Here is a 15,336-nt window from a genome sequence, read left to right as displayed (position 1 = left end):
ACTGTGGGTTTTTAGTCCACTGTTATACAAGAAATACCGGTACTGTACAAAATAATGACAGTAGAAAACAGGAATTTATTTCATCGATACAATATTTTAAATGGTTGTTGATGAGCATGATGATAACGGAAAATGTGAGTCAGCTGTATTTGGTGTGAAAATGTGAGTTGTGTTTCATGAGTGGCTGAAACAGACAATATTGGCATTAGTCTGTTGAACTGTACTCACCTACGACGTTGAGGAAGGCGAGGAGCTCACAGAAGAAGTAGCGGTAGGCCCACCAGTTGTGATGCTTGAGGTTGTCTGCTAGATAATCTAACAGCAGTTTCTTCTTCTGCTTCTTCTCCACCTCTGAGCAGATGCCCACGTCCAAATCCATCATGAGGGCATGGATTTTCCCACCTTCCCAATTTTTCCACATCCACCTCGGCGCATAGAAGCAGATTGCCTGCAAAATTGAAGAGCAAGGACGTCATGCCACACTGCCTAGAGGGTACTAGAGGGGAGGAGGAAATGAAGGAGGGGGAAACAAGGTCAGAAAAGGGATGACGCCAAATAAATTCAAACAAGGACAAAGGCAATGATATTTGATGTTGCTCAGCCGTCCTGTACCTGAGCATAAGATCATATATAAAAGGCAGGTCATTAACTAAACTGAAGAAGACCTCTGGTCCGGCGCTGTCTGGACGGTCTCTGTGTGTGGAAAAGTACCAGGTCATTGTGTGTGGGCAAAGGGACAGGAGTATGGAAGTGCCTGAGGCTATACATTATACACTTAGCACCCTATCCACCCCAGGAACTAAGAGAAGCCACACTGCAGGATTCCTTGAGTAACCTTCATAATTGAAGGTTGTACTGAAATTCAAACGAAATCTTACAGTTCAGCTTTTCTTTTTCCTGTAGGTTATTTCAGTTCCCCTCAACATGGTACCGTACATATTGACATTGTAAAAGCTTAACTTAAATGTCCTGTTTACGTTAATAGATCATAGTGTAAGGATGCAAATATTGCCAAATATTATGAGCTGATTATAATACTGAACGTAATTATATAAAATTAAAGAATAAAACATTATCACTGTCAATAACTTAAAAAAATTAATCAGTTCCACAACGTTCGTTCAGCCCGGCATGCAACACTTACAGAGCAACACACAGAGCAATAGCTGGTAAAAAATAAATGCTGAAAAGCTCTGACTTCGCCACTGATTCAAATTTAGAAAATATTTACTGTGGTATACCTAACATGTTGGGGCGCTTGGGTGAGAATATGCTTAGATTAGCATTTCTTCATTGAAGGACTGATTGTCTTAATTATATCATCTCATTACCCGCGATCATATCGCATTGCCCCATTGGAAAATTATAATGAAAATGTAAAACAAACACCGATTATTATTTTTCATGACTAACAATTCTTTATTCCCTGTTGATTAGACATTAGTCGGGAACTCACCACACTAAGTATATTACATGAGAGCCAGTGAGGTATAGAACAGGGCAAGAGAGGGAGGCCAGAGGCGGTGTTATATCGGCAACAAAAATCCAGTCACCTTTCCTGCTGCTCGCATCATGGATTGTGAGAATCAGTCAAGTGAATTCACAGTACTTGACACTGATGACTCTGGCCACAGACCAGTGTCGTCAGTATTGGTGGCTTTAATTTCAAGAGATTGACTTCCGGCATCCATGGCAAGAAAAGTAGAAGGGTCATACTGAACTTTTGTTGTTGATAGTACAGTGAAGACGTCAGAGTTGGGTACATCTGACCACGAAATTATTACAAGCTCACACGAGGGCACGACACAAGGAACAGGAGGGGATGGCATGCGGGACGGAATTGCAAAAGGGTACATGAAGCAGAACGAGAAACGCCACAAGACGAGGGTATGAGGAATAGGGTAAGGTAACAGCAAAAACAAAATCATGACTGAGATGATGCACGGCCTGAGAAACTGGTACAGCGAACGGAGGAGGTAAGAACCGCATGAAGGAAACGGTATAAGAAAGCAGTATTAACATCGGCATGATTAAATGTCGAGGAAAATCGCATGAGGAAAGACAGAGGGAAGAACGACATTAAACCCATTGACGCGATGACGTCTTTTCCCTCTCCCGACTACCGCACAGACGATTTTGTGAAACCTAACCCTTTTTGCCCCTTCCAAGCGATTTTAGTTTTTTTTTTTTTTTTTTTTGAACAGGAAGGTTTAAATACAGCATTAATAAACACGTTCAGTAACAGGGTTCCTTCCGAAGCAAAGCAAAATCGTCTGGTAGAAGCAACAATACACTGAAAGGGACATCACTCGGACTGAAGGACTAAAGAAAGATCGCTACTCTCTAAGAAGTTAAAGAAGGCAATATCTAACTTTTTTACTTCATTATGTCTTTCTTAAGCTGAATAACATCGTCTGGAATTAGCAAAAATAAAAGAAAAATGGCATCACCTTACTGTAGGGATGAGAATCTTTAACCCGCGGACGTACTTTTATTTATGCTTGTAATCTCCAGACGAATGTATTCAACGTAGGAGATACTTACTGAGCTGGAATGGTAGATATTGACTACATTAGCCCATTTGATACAGGAGGTTCTTCGTAAGTACCATACAAGACGTAACAAGTAAAAAGTCACTGCGCTGAAACGGCCAATAACGGTATAAGGAAAAGGCTTGGTAAGAGCATACCAGCCATGAAAAAGATCACGGCGGCGAATACCTCCATATGTACACGCTGCAGTTGTGTACTCCTTGACCTAAGACTTTAATACAGAATCTTACTAAGCGACTATTTTTCGGCATATTACGCCTCGATATACTCTTCCTTGTTCTTTAAGGTTTTCAAGCCTCTCCAGTAGAATGGTCTTTTTTTTTTTCCTGTTTTTTCCATACGATTTTATTTAACTCGTGAGAGATATTTCAACTGGAGGGGTTAGTATTGCCTTAGTAACTCCTTCATAACTAGGGTTCTCTCCTAAGCTAATGAAAAAAGTCTGGTGGCAGCCTGATACCAACATTAACAGTACTAACAAGAATTACGCCCTTGAGCTAAAACGGTTAATATTTGCATGAGTAACACACAAAGAGATATTAGGGCGTTTGGACAAAATAATTCTCGGAGGAAGGGTTGCTGCCCAATCTGTCAGTCCTGTGAGAACACTGCTCAACGTGATGCCATAAACAAAGAGGAAATGTGACTCTGTCGCATTTCTCAACCCCGGGACTGACATTAGAGCAGGTGGTTCATTACTGCACCAATTAGGAGGCTTATCACACCAATTACTTGTAAGCCTTCATGAGAACTGAACGGTTAACGATAAATCCTTTCAATAAGCTTTTGTGCTTAATTTTTGTTGTCTCCAAGCGAATGTATTAAACATACGAGAGATCTTAATTAATAAAGAAGTTGGAAGCAATCTCCCTCCTTCTCTTCACATTGATGTTAAGTTTATTCTTGCTGTCAATTGTCCAGCTCTTTAATGCAAGAGTTGACCAATACTCTCTGTCATTATGTATGCAACAGGCCAGCTCTGGAACTGTCTTACTCAGTCTGCACTTCCTTTTCCACATGATCCCTAGTCTTATAATTAAGTGTATCCAGACATCTCGAGAAGAATGGATTTTGAACTGGACTTCTCTTATTCGTTTTTTTTTTTTCCCTCAGAGAAAGAAGAACAATCGGTATATATGTTTTTGGTCTCTCATTTTCTGCATTCAACAAAAATAAATGAGACCCTGGTCGTGACGGTCTAACGCCGACTGCATCCCACACTTGTTTCTAAATCTCAAATAAAGGAGACAACGTAGTGAAAGAGGAGGAAAGGGACTTCTTCTCTGTGATCGGTTCTCTTCACCTGAACATAATAATCTGGGCTCTGCTGTAGTAACATAAATTCTCCTTAATTCTTGCATACAGTGTTCATCGAGAAAGTTATTATCCGAGGACGTGAAGTATTTTTTTAATGATTGCAATCAAACGTATTTGATTCGGTTTATGAATGCGTCCTAGCAGCCAAGAGATTATTGAAGGTTATACTAATCCATTCAGTTCGAAAATTCTCTCCAGAGCTTCTGACACTCATTCGGAGAGAGAGAGAGAGAGAGAGAGAGAGAGAGAGAGTAGACGTTACCACAGTAACGGGATAATTTTCTTTGCTACAGCTCGTTTCTCCAAATTCAGTAAAATCTCGAGAAGACAGGAAAAAAAATACAAAGTTCGTTTATTGATCGAGCTGTGTTGTTGACGTTGTGTGAAGCTGACTGATATACCGACCGGATATTGCTTTAGGATGATAGGCAAATCGTCATAATGTAACAGAGAGAGAGAGAGAGAGAGAGAGAGAGAGAATTGGAGGCCCGCAGACAAAGACTTAAGAAAAACTTTTCTTTGACGCGCATCTTACCGTCAAAAAATTTAGTAACGTAACCTTTACAGCAGCAGAAAAATTTAAACAGTCAATGAAGTTAAACAATTTTCGAGCAATTCTATATCGGGGCAGTGTTCAGTATGAAAAATCGGGAAAAATTGGATGTTTCAGTGCTAAGAGTATTATAAACTTTATCCAGTTTCCCGGGCCAAATTTTATTTATGTTTGCTTTTGAGGATGAGGGATGCTATGGAAACAAAAAGGATTAAGGAGTGCTGCCGGATCAGACACATATAACACATCAAGGAGGCACTACTTAGAACTGATGCAAAACCAACAGACACAGGATTGCAGGACGGCGCTCGGATATAAATAATAAGCTTCGTGTGTTTGTGTCTAAAACTTGAATTCATGAACAATATTACCGTCAATTCCCTCCAGTAACTCAGATTTTGAAGTGTAAGAAGGCTTCTGCTACCTCTTTTCTTGGTCTATCTGGAAAAATTGATGAATAGCTTGGATATTTTTCTCTTATAAGTAAGTTTTTTTTTCTTTGTTGAGAAAGACCAAGAGCTGTGAGACTATACAGTCAACCGCTCCACCCTGCGGGAAAAATATTCATTGCTTAAGGTATGCTTCAATATTCCCAACTGTGGTACTTGCACAAACTATATTGATATTTAGACTTCCAGTACAGTTGCATCTTTTATTCTTGCTTACTCCAGACGATTTCATTCAGCTACTAGAAAACAACTCTTAGTGTGCTCGTTTGTCACTAAAAGGTGTCTCTCCTACGCTGTAAAGGATCGCCGGATGGTAGCAAGAATAGGCCTATGTAAAACGTGTCATCACAGTGAAGGGGTATTAACATGAGCAAGATGTATGAAAATATTAAGAAGTAATTTGCAACACTGATCTCAAATGAACGAAAATATTAAGAGTAATTTGCAACACTGATCTCAAATGAAGAGGTGCAAGCTGCCCTTCTAGGAGAACAGAAATATGATCTTTCATCTTAGAACAAAAAGACACAAGAAGTTCACTTGCTTTTATAAGTTTCATGAGTTTCATCCTTTAACCTTTCCAGTACGAGAGCGTCTTAATTATTCTATTCTTGCTGCCGTTTGACGAATTATTCAACTCAGGATAAGACTCCTGCCATGAAGCTGGTAATGAAAGCTAGATGTAACCCTTTCAGTCTGAAAAGCTTCCTCTGAGTTGAATTTACTCGTCAGGAGGTGACAAGAATAAAGCATACAAAAGACATCATCAGAGTGAAAAGGTTAGCAATCCTTGTCTTGCAAACAATGCATAACAAACGATACACAGAGAATGATACACTATCAAAACGTTCCAGCTACGAGGCTACATAAAACACACAGAGGCTATGTGTTAGTGAACCAAACCAAAACCAGTAGGTAAGTTGGCAAGTCAGGAACACGAGTTAGACAGGAGGAGGACATGTTAGTAAGACGGACAGGAGACAGGGACAGACAGACATCCTTCCTCTTCTCTCTTCCAGCCAGTCTGCTTCCATGAGTCGTGGTGGAGGTGTAAGAATCGTGCTAAAAAAAAATTGAAAAAGGGGAAAAAAATCAAAATTAAAATCAGGCAATCTCAAAAAATTGTTAGCTAAAAAAAAAGTCCAAGAGCAGGCAGATGTGATTAAAAGGCCGGGCCAAGAACGATGAAGCAGCAAGACTCACTAATTAACTGTATGCAGAGATGCACTAGAGACTACTTGGTAATCACTGGGATAAGGTTGGTTAGCACATGAAGGAAGAAATAATAATGATATAAAATAACGATAAAATTGGGATGCAATATTTCTTTTGAATATAATGGGTTAAATTAAACTGAAAAATACTAAACAATTCTGTTAATATACTAAAGTAGAAACGGTTCTTGCAATTTTTTGCTTTATTTAATTTTTGCAAAAATTTTCACAGAAAAAATACCGTAGATTGTGTGAGTTAAATTGACTTTGAAGACTTGCTTTAGTAGGAAATTAATAAAAATTTCCATTTTGTTGAGCCTCCACAAAAAATGTCTGATATTTTTTTTTTTTTCGTAACTCTGGGGAAATATACTGGCGATCATTATCAAATGAATCATCCTCATCAGGATGTACTCCCAAATTCATGTATATCAATTGCCTTAAGAATATTTATAGTACAGTCTAAGTCCTGCCAGTACAGTAAGCAACACAAGACAAGGGATTTGATAATTAGATATTCTAATCTAAAGTTGGATAAATTTATGAGAAAGCGTATTGTGCACTAAAGACTATATTTACACACTATACAGACACATTCGTGAAGCATCAGCACTGAGCTATAACAGGTGACGATATAATGTTATTAAGAGATCTGGCAGGTACTTAGTCATATAATGAGGGGCAATTAAGAGGACTGAACGAGGAGCTCTGAAGCAGAGAGGGTAAAGGCATCATTATGAACTATATCAGGGGCATTAACCACTCCAACCACCCCATCTCCTAGCCCTTTCCTTCTCATCCACTGCCTCACTGGTAATTAGGCCAACACTCCAGCACACAGATTAATTGCAATGAATCTGTTAATTTTATCTGCCTTCAAAATTAAACATCCCTTCAAAATACTCCAAGGTAACACATATTTGAACAAAATTAATCATTACTTGCAATACTTTTTTTTTCTTTACCCAGTTTAGGATTTTCATTACTCAGAGTAGATTTAAAAGACTCTGACTGGAAATGTCTTTAGCAAAGATGCCAAACCTTGCATACAAACTGGAAAAAACGTTACCAAATTTTGATTTTTCATTATTCCTGTAGGCAATGGAACTGTAGAGTAGTTCTAGTCAAAGCTCCTCATCCCTTCAACCAAATCCATGCTAACTAACTGTAGTAGATTTAGAAGCACATGTTGCCTAAAATGAGACAGTAGTATTATAATGAGAGTTTTCGTCAAAGCTCCTCATCCCAGTGCCTTTCTAACTAATAGTAGTAATAGTAGTAGAATGCTAGTCTTTTTCAACATCTTCAAGCCGATGACGTATTTATTGTTATACTCGTATTCTTGTTATCTCAAGACAAGTTACTCTTACTCTGGAAGTATCTCTAGAGCTGAAGGGATAAACCAAGGCTACATCTAACCCCTCAGTTCGAAAAGTCTCCCCAAAGCCAAATATATTAGCCTTGAGATAACAATAACAGAATATAAAATACATCACCGAAATGAAGTGGTTTAAAAGATCCAAATCCAGAATGTAATAATAGTAACAGTGATAGTAATAGTAATAGTATAATAGGTGGTGGTGGTGGTGGTGGTAGAGGCTGAAGTAAGGCAGACAACCCACCTCCTCAGTCGCCACCACTAAGTCCCATGGACATGGGTCACGGCTTTTTATTTTCCTCTTGCTGCTTCCAGACGATATTGTATCTCTTTGGATATGATTCTCATGATGAATAGATTAATGAAGGTTATATACAATTCTTCCTTCTCAAAAAATATCTACTCTTCACAAAATCGTCTGAGAGTAGCAACAAAAAAATAATGAAGAAGTGACCGCATTGCCATGGCTAAGGTAACATTGGCTGAAAGAGAAGGCGTCCATCCCTGTCCCGTGAAGGAGCTGTTGCTGATGCAGGTCAGGTCAGGGGAGTAACCTGGCCTTGGTAACACAAGCGGTGCAGTGAGGGGCTAAAGGCAGGATTATTGTGAATCGAGAGACGAATCACCTTGTGGGAGCAGGGCCAACCCCTAAATTCACTACTCTAAAATTCAGATACCTATATCATTCCTATATAGATCTAACAGATATTTACTACTAACGTAACATACACTCTACAATCCAGTTCTCGTATATGTATAGGTTTTTATACTCTAAACATATATTCATGTGTTTTGAGTTTATCCTTGCTAATGAATCCTGTAAAATGATATTACCTCTCCACATTTTCTAACGGAGACCTTCAATCACAGTACTCGGTGACCAAAACAATCCGTAAAAATAAACCTCTCAGCCCGAGGACGCGATTTTCTTTCATCCATCATGGTACCTGACGATTGTATTCAGCTTACGACAGCCTACTATTGGAGGAGCTAATGAAGGCTGTACCAATATCTGACTCCTCCATTCACACACACACACACACATATATATATATATATATATATATATATATATATATATATATATATATATATATATATATTATACATGCATATATATGAAATCCAAGTAGAATGTAATAGTCTGCGAGACGCATTAAATATACACTAAAAAAGATTTTACCATGTTAAAGGGATCACATTTTACAATACAGTACCTTCCGGCAAATGTGATGCATTCAGCTGGTTATCTCTGTAATTATCTTTTCCATCGTCTTTAACCTTTTAAATGCAAATGTATCTAAGCCTCTCGTAGCAAACGGATATTGAATAAAATTTTCTCGTATTTCAGTTTTCCTTGGATTAAAAAAAAAAAAAAATATTCATACCCATCCTTCTCTGCCAGATGTTCCACCCTGAATTCACATTACCCCGTCACCCACTCAGCGTCGGCCATGGCATTAAAACCGGGGGTCTCGAGTGGAAACACCAAGGTCGGCAAAATTCCTGATCCAATTATCCTTGGGTCAGTATTTTTGCTATTTTTGGCGGGCGTAAGACATAAGCCGGAGGAATGAGTGGGTGGGGACGGAACCAGAAGCAGCTGTTTTTGGCACTGCTGGTAAGAATAACATGCTCGTATTCCTTTCCTCTGGCTCACTTGGGCCCAGTTTATTTTCGGTTTTGTTCTCATACGAAATTCATCACAAACTATACCTCTTCCTTTTCGTTCAATCTCCTTTTACCATTTTTTATACTCATTCTTCACACTGGAAGCAAACAGTCCCTATAGTCATGTTCTGTTGTAATTCACTTTTCCAGGTCATATACCATGCTACTAATACTATCTAATACGTATAAAGCAAGATCTCTTAATTACGGAAAGAATGGCCCCGAACACGTCACCCTTCCCTCCCCCCCCCCGCCTAACGCCACTCCCACTCAGTCTACAATACTTTATATAATTCATATCGAATTTTAGTTTTATTCTTTATTTAGTACCACAAATAACCATTCTTATACTTATCACAAGCACATGCAGCTTTCCCCTGCTTACATCCCCTTCAAGATGATCACCCACCATCCTACATAATTCTCCTTTTTCTTTTTTCTTTTTTTTTTTTAACTCTGATCCTTTATCCATATCCTATACTGTTACAGACAAGTTTAAACAAGATTTCCTACTCCAGCCTTTCTCGCCGTTGCTTTTCACCCCATCTTCAGTTTCACGACCATCTTTCCAGTCTCAGTCAGTTTCCAGTCTTCCATTATTCCCTCCCACCTCACATCTTTCTCATCAGTCTTCCCCGTTCTGTCCTTCACATCCATATTCTGACCATTCTCAGTCTTCTTCTATTCATTTTCTTCTCTCTATCGCTTTCACCTGGCTGTCACTTATCTTACCTCTTCTATCTCCGTTCCATGCACCAGTCTCTATCATCGACACGCGGTCAACCTTACTTTCCTCCATACAAGCTCTACCCACCCCGAATTTTTCATCTTTGCCACATACATCTATTTCTTTACTCCAGTTACACCCTCCGATCACGCGTCTCCACAAAAATTCCTTTCATTCTAGTTTTTCAGCACAGTTCTCTCCACTAAGCACTTCCAGCTCTTTACTCAAAATACATTTGTGTATCCAGTTTCTTACAACCCAACTCCTTCCCCCCTCTCCTCTCCACCCACAACTCCCATCCCACTCCGTCCATTCCTTTCCTTTCCATCCACAACTCCCATTTCACTCCCCCCCAGCCAAGTCTGTTAATGCCAGGTCCCTTATCAGGTAAAACTGTGCGCCGGACAGTGTTCTCAGGTAACTCGAAGCGACGTCCCGGTTAATTACGATGCCAAATTGCATGACCAAACGATTAATTACCCAAGACACCTGCAGAAGGAGCTGTCAGGGGCCTTGGGCAGCAGGGATACCAGGAAATGCTTCGTGGGAGGGACAGACGCTGGTTGTACTCAAGCTAGCATGGGGGACACCACAGCACTTTCTCCTACGTGTTTTATTTTCCATGGTATACTTTAACGTATTTTGTGTGCTAGTTACAGTGTTCAGCTGCCAACAGACCTTGCACCAGTAATATACAGAAGAAAAATTAGGTGTAACAGGCTAAATGAATCGCTTAGGATGAGGTGCTACGAAAGCTCTTTAGCCAACGAAAATGCGACCCTCTGCCTCTAGCCACAGGCAGTAAGGGTTGTCTTGGCTTTGTCTTGAAACTGGCTGAAGAGTAATTAATCCCTTCGCTGTGGAGACATCTGGTGTTAGTTTATTCTGGCTGCCCAGGCGATATTATTCAACTTCGGAATGATATCTAACATGGGATGGATTAATGACGGCTATCTAACTAATATCGTAGTAAAAAAAAAAAATGTCTTTATGATGAATAATATTTCTTGGGCACAACATGAACAAAAGAAAATACATAGGTCATCTAACTGAAAGGGTTAATGGCCTGGTTCATGGAGTGGAGTGACCTTACATTAAAAAATGATAGGTGAAGAACCCTCCACAGGCTCCAGTGAGTAAGTTATGGAGGTGAGGATCGCGGATAAGCGCCTCATGGCATCAACCTCTTTATCTTCTGCTATCTTTGGACCATTTTATTCACCTCACCATAACTATTCTGTTCTGGAGGGGATATAGCGTCCATTATCTCCTTCACCACTTGGTATGTCCTCTAGGCTTAATAAAATCATCACATTGCAGCAAGAATATGCGAAGTACGTAAGCGGACTGAAAGGGTTGAAACGGTTATCTATGAGGTGTGCCTCTGTAACTTTTGGCAGCACTGGCTGTCTGTGCTCTCATGCAGGCAGTGTAATAAAAACTGGGTGATATGGGTCACTTTACTCACTGCTGAATTCACTGTGTCACATCTCTCGTACGGTTCTTAGACACTTAATTCATCTGTCACTCTTCATTAGACTGGAACCATCTCGGGATTTTGCAGCAAAAGAAGACATACTGTTTGTAGTTTGGAGCTTGTTTAAATTGCACGAGTAGCCTAACAGTGTCTTCGCCAACTGTTCCTCATGAAGCTACCACCTCTTCACTATACAACTTGTCTTCTTTCCATGTGCAATTGTGGCTACGGCTTCCATCCAGCCAGGAGTAAGGTTAGAGTGTAGCACAAACTGTGGATCATGAGTGTACATTCCTTGCCTCCCTTGGCCACACATCCTATACAAGCAAAACGTTTCGCTGTGCAGCACATCTCGGTGATCACAGCAGCGTACCGTCCTGTAACAATTAATCCAGAGAGCAAGTTCGCAACCCGTACCAACTGTGCTGTGAATATGGCTTAAGAGGGACTGATTGTGCTTGTTTATAAATTCATTAGAATACTACATGAATACAAGGTTAACCTGGTTCTAAACATTCATTTACATAAGTGTTTGTTCTAAATATCAGTAGATAAATGTGTCAAACAAAACAAAACAAATGTTGACGGCACTGTACTCTTTATCACTCACAGTCCTATAATGTCTTTAACAGGCTTAACCTTGAAACTGCCACACTATTTTATTATCGCCAGAAATTACTATGAGTAGAAGGATGCCGCATCTAAAAGCTTAGGCTCTTCTCATTACCGCCAGACAATTTTATTTAGCTCAAGAAATGACCTCGTGAAATGAAGCGATTACTGAAGTCGATATCTAATCTCTCCAGCTAGAAAAGTCTCTGCTAAGGTAAGGACAATTGCATGAAGTCAGTGAAGATAAAATGCAAATGACGGCTTCATTCCGTACAGGATAACACCCTCACTCCGCTTCCTTCGTGATATAAGTATGTCTTCCCTCAACGCCGCCCGTATTGTATTTACCCAGTGAACCTAAGGCAAAACTCCCCTCACCACCTCTCCCTTCTGCCCTCCCCCACACTAACTTTTCGACCGCCTTGGAACCACCTCGGGGCCCATTATCCCTATTAATTACTTCCTTATATAAGCAGCAGCCAGCCATTAACCATCCCCTCGTGTAATGGAGAAAACAATTTGGTCGGTCCCCCACGAAAGGTCTGGGCAGGGCAAGGCAGGGCAGGGTGGGTCCTGGCGATTTACTGCCTCTTGTTAACCCGGGGGTGCGGTGCTCCAAGGCTGAGGGACGCAGGGAGGGACGATGGAGAGGGAGCATAGAGGGAAGAGGAAAGGTGGATAGAAGGGAGTGAGAGGATGGAGGGAAATGGGAGGGTAGATGGAGGGATGGGGGTGAGAGGATGGAAGGAAAGGGAAAGGAGGATGGAAGGAAGAGGGAGGAAGGATGGAAGGAAAAGAAAAGGAGGGTGGAAGGGAAAAGAAGAGGAGGATGGAAGGAAGAGGAAGGACAAAATAAAAAGGAGCTGGAGGAAGATGGAATACAGAGGGAGGTGGAGATGATGGGAAAAAATGAAGGAAGAATGGAACAAATGGGAAGGGGAAGAGGGAGAATAGAAGGAAGAAAGGAGGGAGGGGGGGGTGGAAAATGCAAGAGAAGGGTAAATGGGAGAAGGATAGATGTGGGAGGGAGGAAGAGATGGAAGGAGGGAGAGAAGGAGGAAGGAAGGAAGGAAGAACGAAGGGAAGGAAGGAAGATAGGAAGGAAAGAACGAAAGAGGAAAGAGAGAGAGAGAGAGAGAGAGGAATCGAGAAGAGAAGTAGGGGAAAGAAGAAAGGACAAAGAGAAGGAAGAAAAGCAAGTTAAAAATACAGAATAGGAAGAAGGAAAGAAAAGAGGAAAAGATGGAGAGATAGTGAGTGTAAGAGAAAAAAGGAGGAAAAAAGGAGGGAAGGGAAACAAACAGAGGAAGGGCAACTGGAAGGGAGAGAGAAAAAAAAATAGTTTAAAAGAAAAAGGAAGAAAATATGCAAATGGCGAAAAATTAAGAAACGAATGAGAAAAAAAAATGGTTAAATGGACTGTGGAAAAATCAGTAATGAATGAATGAACCAGTCAGGAGGGAAGCAAGGAAGGACGGAAGAAATGAAGGAATATGAATGAAGGACGGGAGGGAGAGAGAAAAGAAAGAGAACGGAGGGAGGGAAAAAAATATAAAGAAAATATAGAAGAAACGAGGACGGAAAGGAAGGACGAAAGGAAGGAGTAGGAGAACAAAGGTAATTTGTGCAAAAATCTTGGAAGAAAGGTGGAAGGAATTATTGAAGGAGAGAGGACGGGATCGATACAGCTAAGGAAGGAAACAAAGTAAACGGAACGAAGGAGGGAAAAATAGCTGAGGGAGGAGGAAGGATGAGCAAGAGGAAGAAGACGAAGCGCAGAAATGAGGAAGCAAATGATTGAAAGATTAAATAATATGAAGGAAAAGGTGGATGAAGAAAGAAGGGAAGAAATGCAGAAGGATAAAAGAGGAAGGAAGGAAGGAAGGAAAAAAAGAAGGAAGGAATATGGAAAGTTAGGCGGGCTAGAAAGGAGGAGTTTTAAAATGAAGACTGGATGGAAGAAGGACGGGGTGTCCGGGATGGCAGGAGATTAAGGAAAGAGGGAAGGAGTAAAGAAAGAAAGGAGGGAGGGAAGGATATAGAGAAGGGAGGAAGGAAGGTAGGAAGAGAGGAAAGAGAAAACGAAGGAAGAGAGGAAAGCGAAAACGAAGGAAGAGAGGAAAATGAAAGGGAAAGAAGGAAGGAAAAAACGAAAGAAAGAGAAGCAAGGAAAGAAAAGAAGAAGGAAGAAAGGAAGAAAAGAGGGAGGAATGGGAGAAAGATGGGAGGGAGGGAGGAAGAGAAGAGTTTTAAAGAGAGAGAGAACGAACACAAGGAGGCGACGGGCACCTGGAAGATAAAAAGGGGATAGAAGGAGGGAAGGAAGGAAGGAAAGAGAATGGAGGGAGGGAGCTAAAGAAGGAAGGATGAATGGATGGCAAGGGGAAGAAAATGGCGACGAAGAACCGATGGAAGGTGAAAAGAAGGATGGAAGTTAAAGAAACGAAAAATGGTCAAGAGACGAGGTATACAAATTGGGGGGGTATGAAAAGGGAGAAAAGGAGAAGAACTGGATTTATAAGAGGAGGAGGGTGAGCAATTAAAATATAAGTGCAAAGAGACAACTGAATAAGCAACCAGAGAGAGAGAGAGAGAGATGTAAAAAAGTGGGAGGAAGTGACTGGAAGGAGGGATGGAATACAAGAGGAGAAGAAGCCAGCTGAATAAAGAGCCAATGAGATAACAAGGAAGAGAAATGAGAAATTAAAAGCTGAAAAGGAATATAGAACAACGGAGGAAAGACATTTATAGAATTAAAGATAGAATGAAAAACACTTGAAAGATGGAAGGGAAAGGAGGAACGGAGAATATAGTTGGAAAGAGAGAGAGAGAGAGAGAGAGAATCGGTGGAACAGGTGAGAAAGGAGGAAGAGAAATAAAAAAGAAACACAGAAGGAAGGAGAAAAAGGAAGGGCGGTATGTACAAATGAGAGACGAAGTGCCAAGATGAAAGATGATGAAAGGGAGGGAAGGAAAGGGAGATGGAAAGAGGTGAAGGGATCGGCTGGAAAGAAGAGGAGGCGAGAAGGAAGGAAAGAGGAATGAGCTGAATGGTGAGGGGAGGAGTGGGTGGAAAAGGGGAGGTGAGTCTAAGAACGGATGAACGGAGAAGGAAATGCAAGGAGGAACAAAATAATAAAGCCACAAGAGAGTGATAAAAGGAAGAGTGTGAAAAGCATGTAATAATGAAACTGTAGTAAGCGGGAAGTAGGGTGAAAAACATGGGGGATTGGAATAGCAAGAGGAGGATGAGAAGAATAAAAGGCGTACGTGCAGACAACTCTTTAAAAGGTTGATGGAAGACAGGGAGAAAGGAAATGCGAACGCCTTTCGGTAAAACTTTAAAAAAAATAACAAAAGATAAGAAGGGAATAGAGGAAACTGGT

General features: G+C 40.6%; 1 protein-coding gene across 1 annotated transcript in view; it reads right to left on the bottom strand.

The window, feature by feature from the left end:
* The window catches only part of LOC145397803 (innexin shaking-B-like), a 374,129-nt gene that overhangs the window by 302,470 nt on the left and 56,323 nt on the right, over positions 1 to 15,336 (bottom strand). The window contains exon 3 of the mRNA XM_080270824.1: positions 229 to 448. Within this exon, the coding sequence (XP_080126950.1) occupies positions 229 to 448 (220 nt within the window). The remainder of the gene's footprint in view (positions 1 to 228; positions 449 to 15,336) is intronic.

This window comes from Coenobita brevimanus, chromosome 43 (genome assembly GCF_032717465.1).
Source record: "Coenobita brevimanus isolate Jiangsu-jjx chromosome 43, ASM3271746v2, whole genome shotgun sequence".
NCBI lineage: Eukaryota > Metazoa > Arthropoda > Malacostraca > Decapoda > Coenobitidae > Coenobita > Coenobita brevimanus.
Note: the sequence above shows the minus strand (reverse complement) of the source record. Positions and strands in the feature narration are given on the sequence as shown.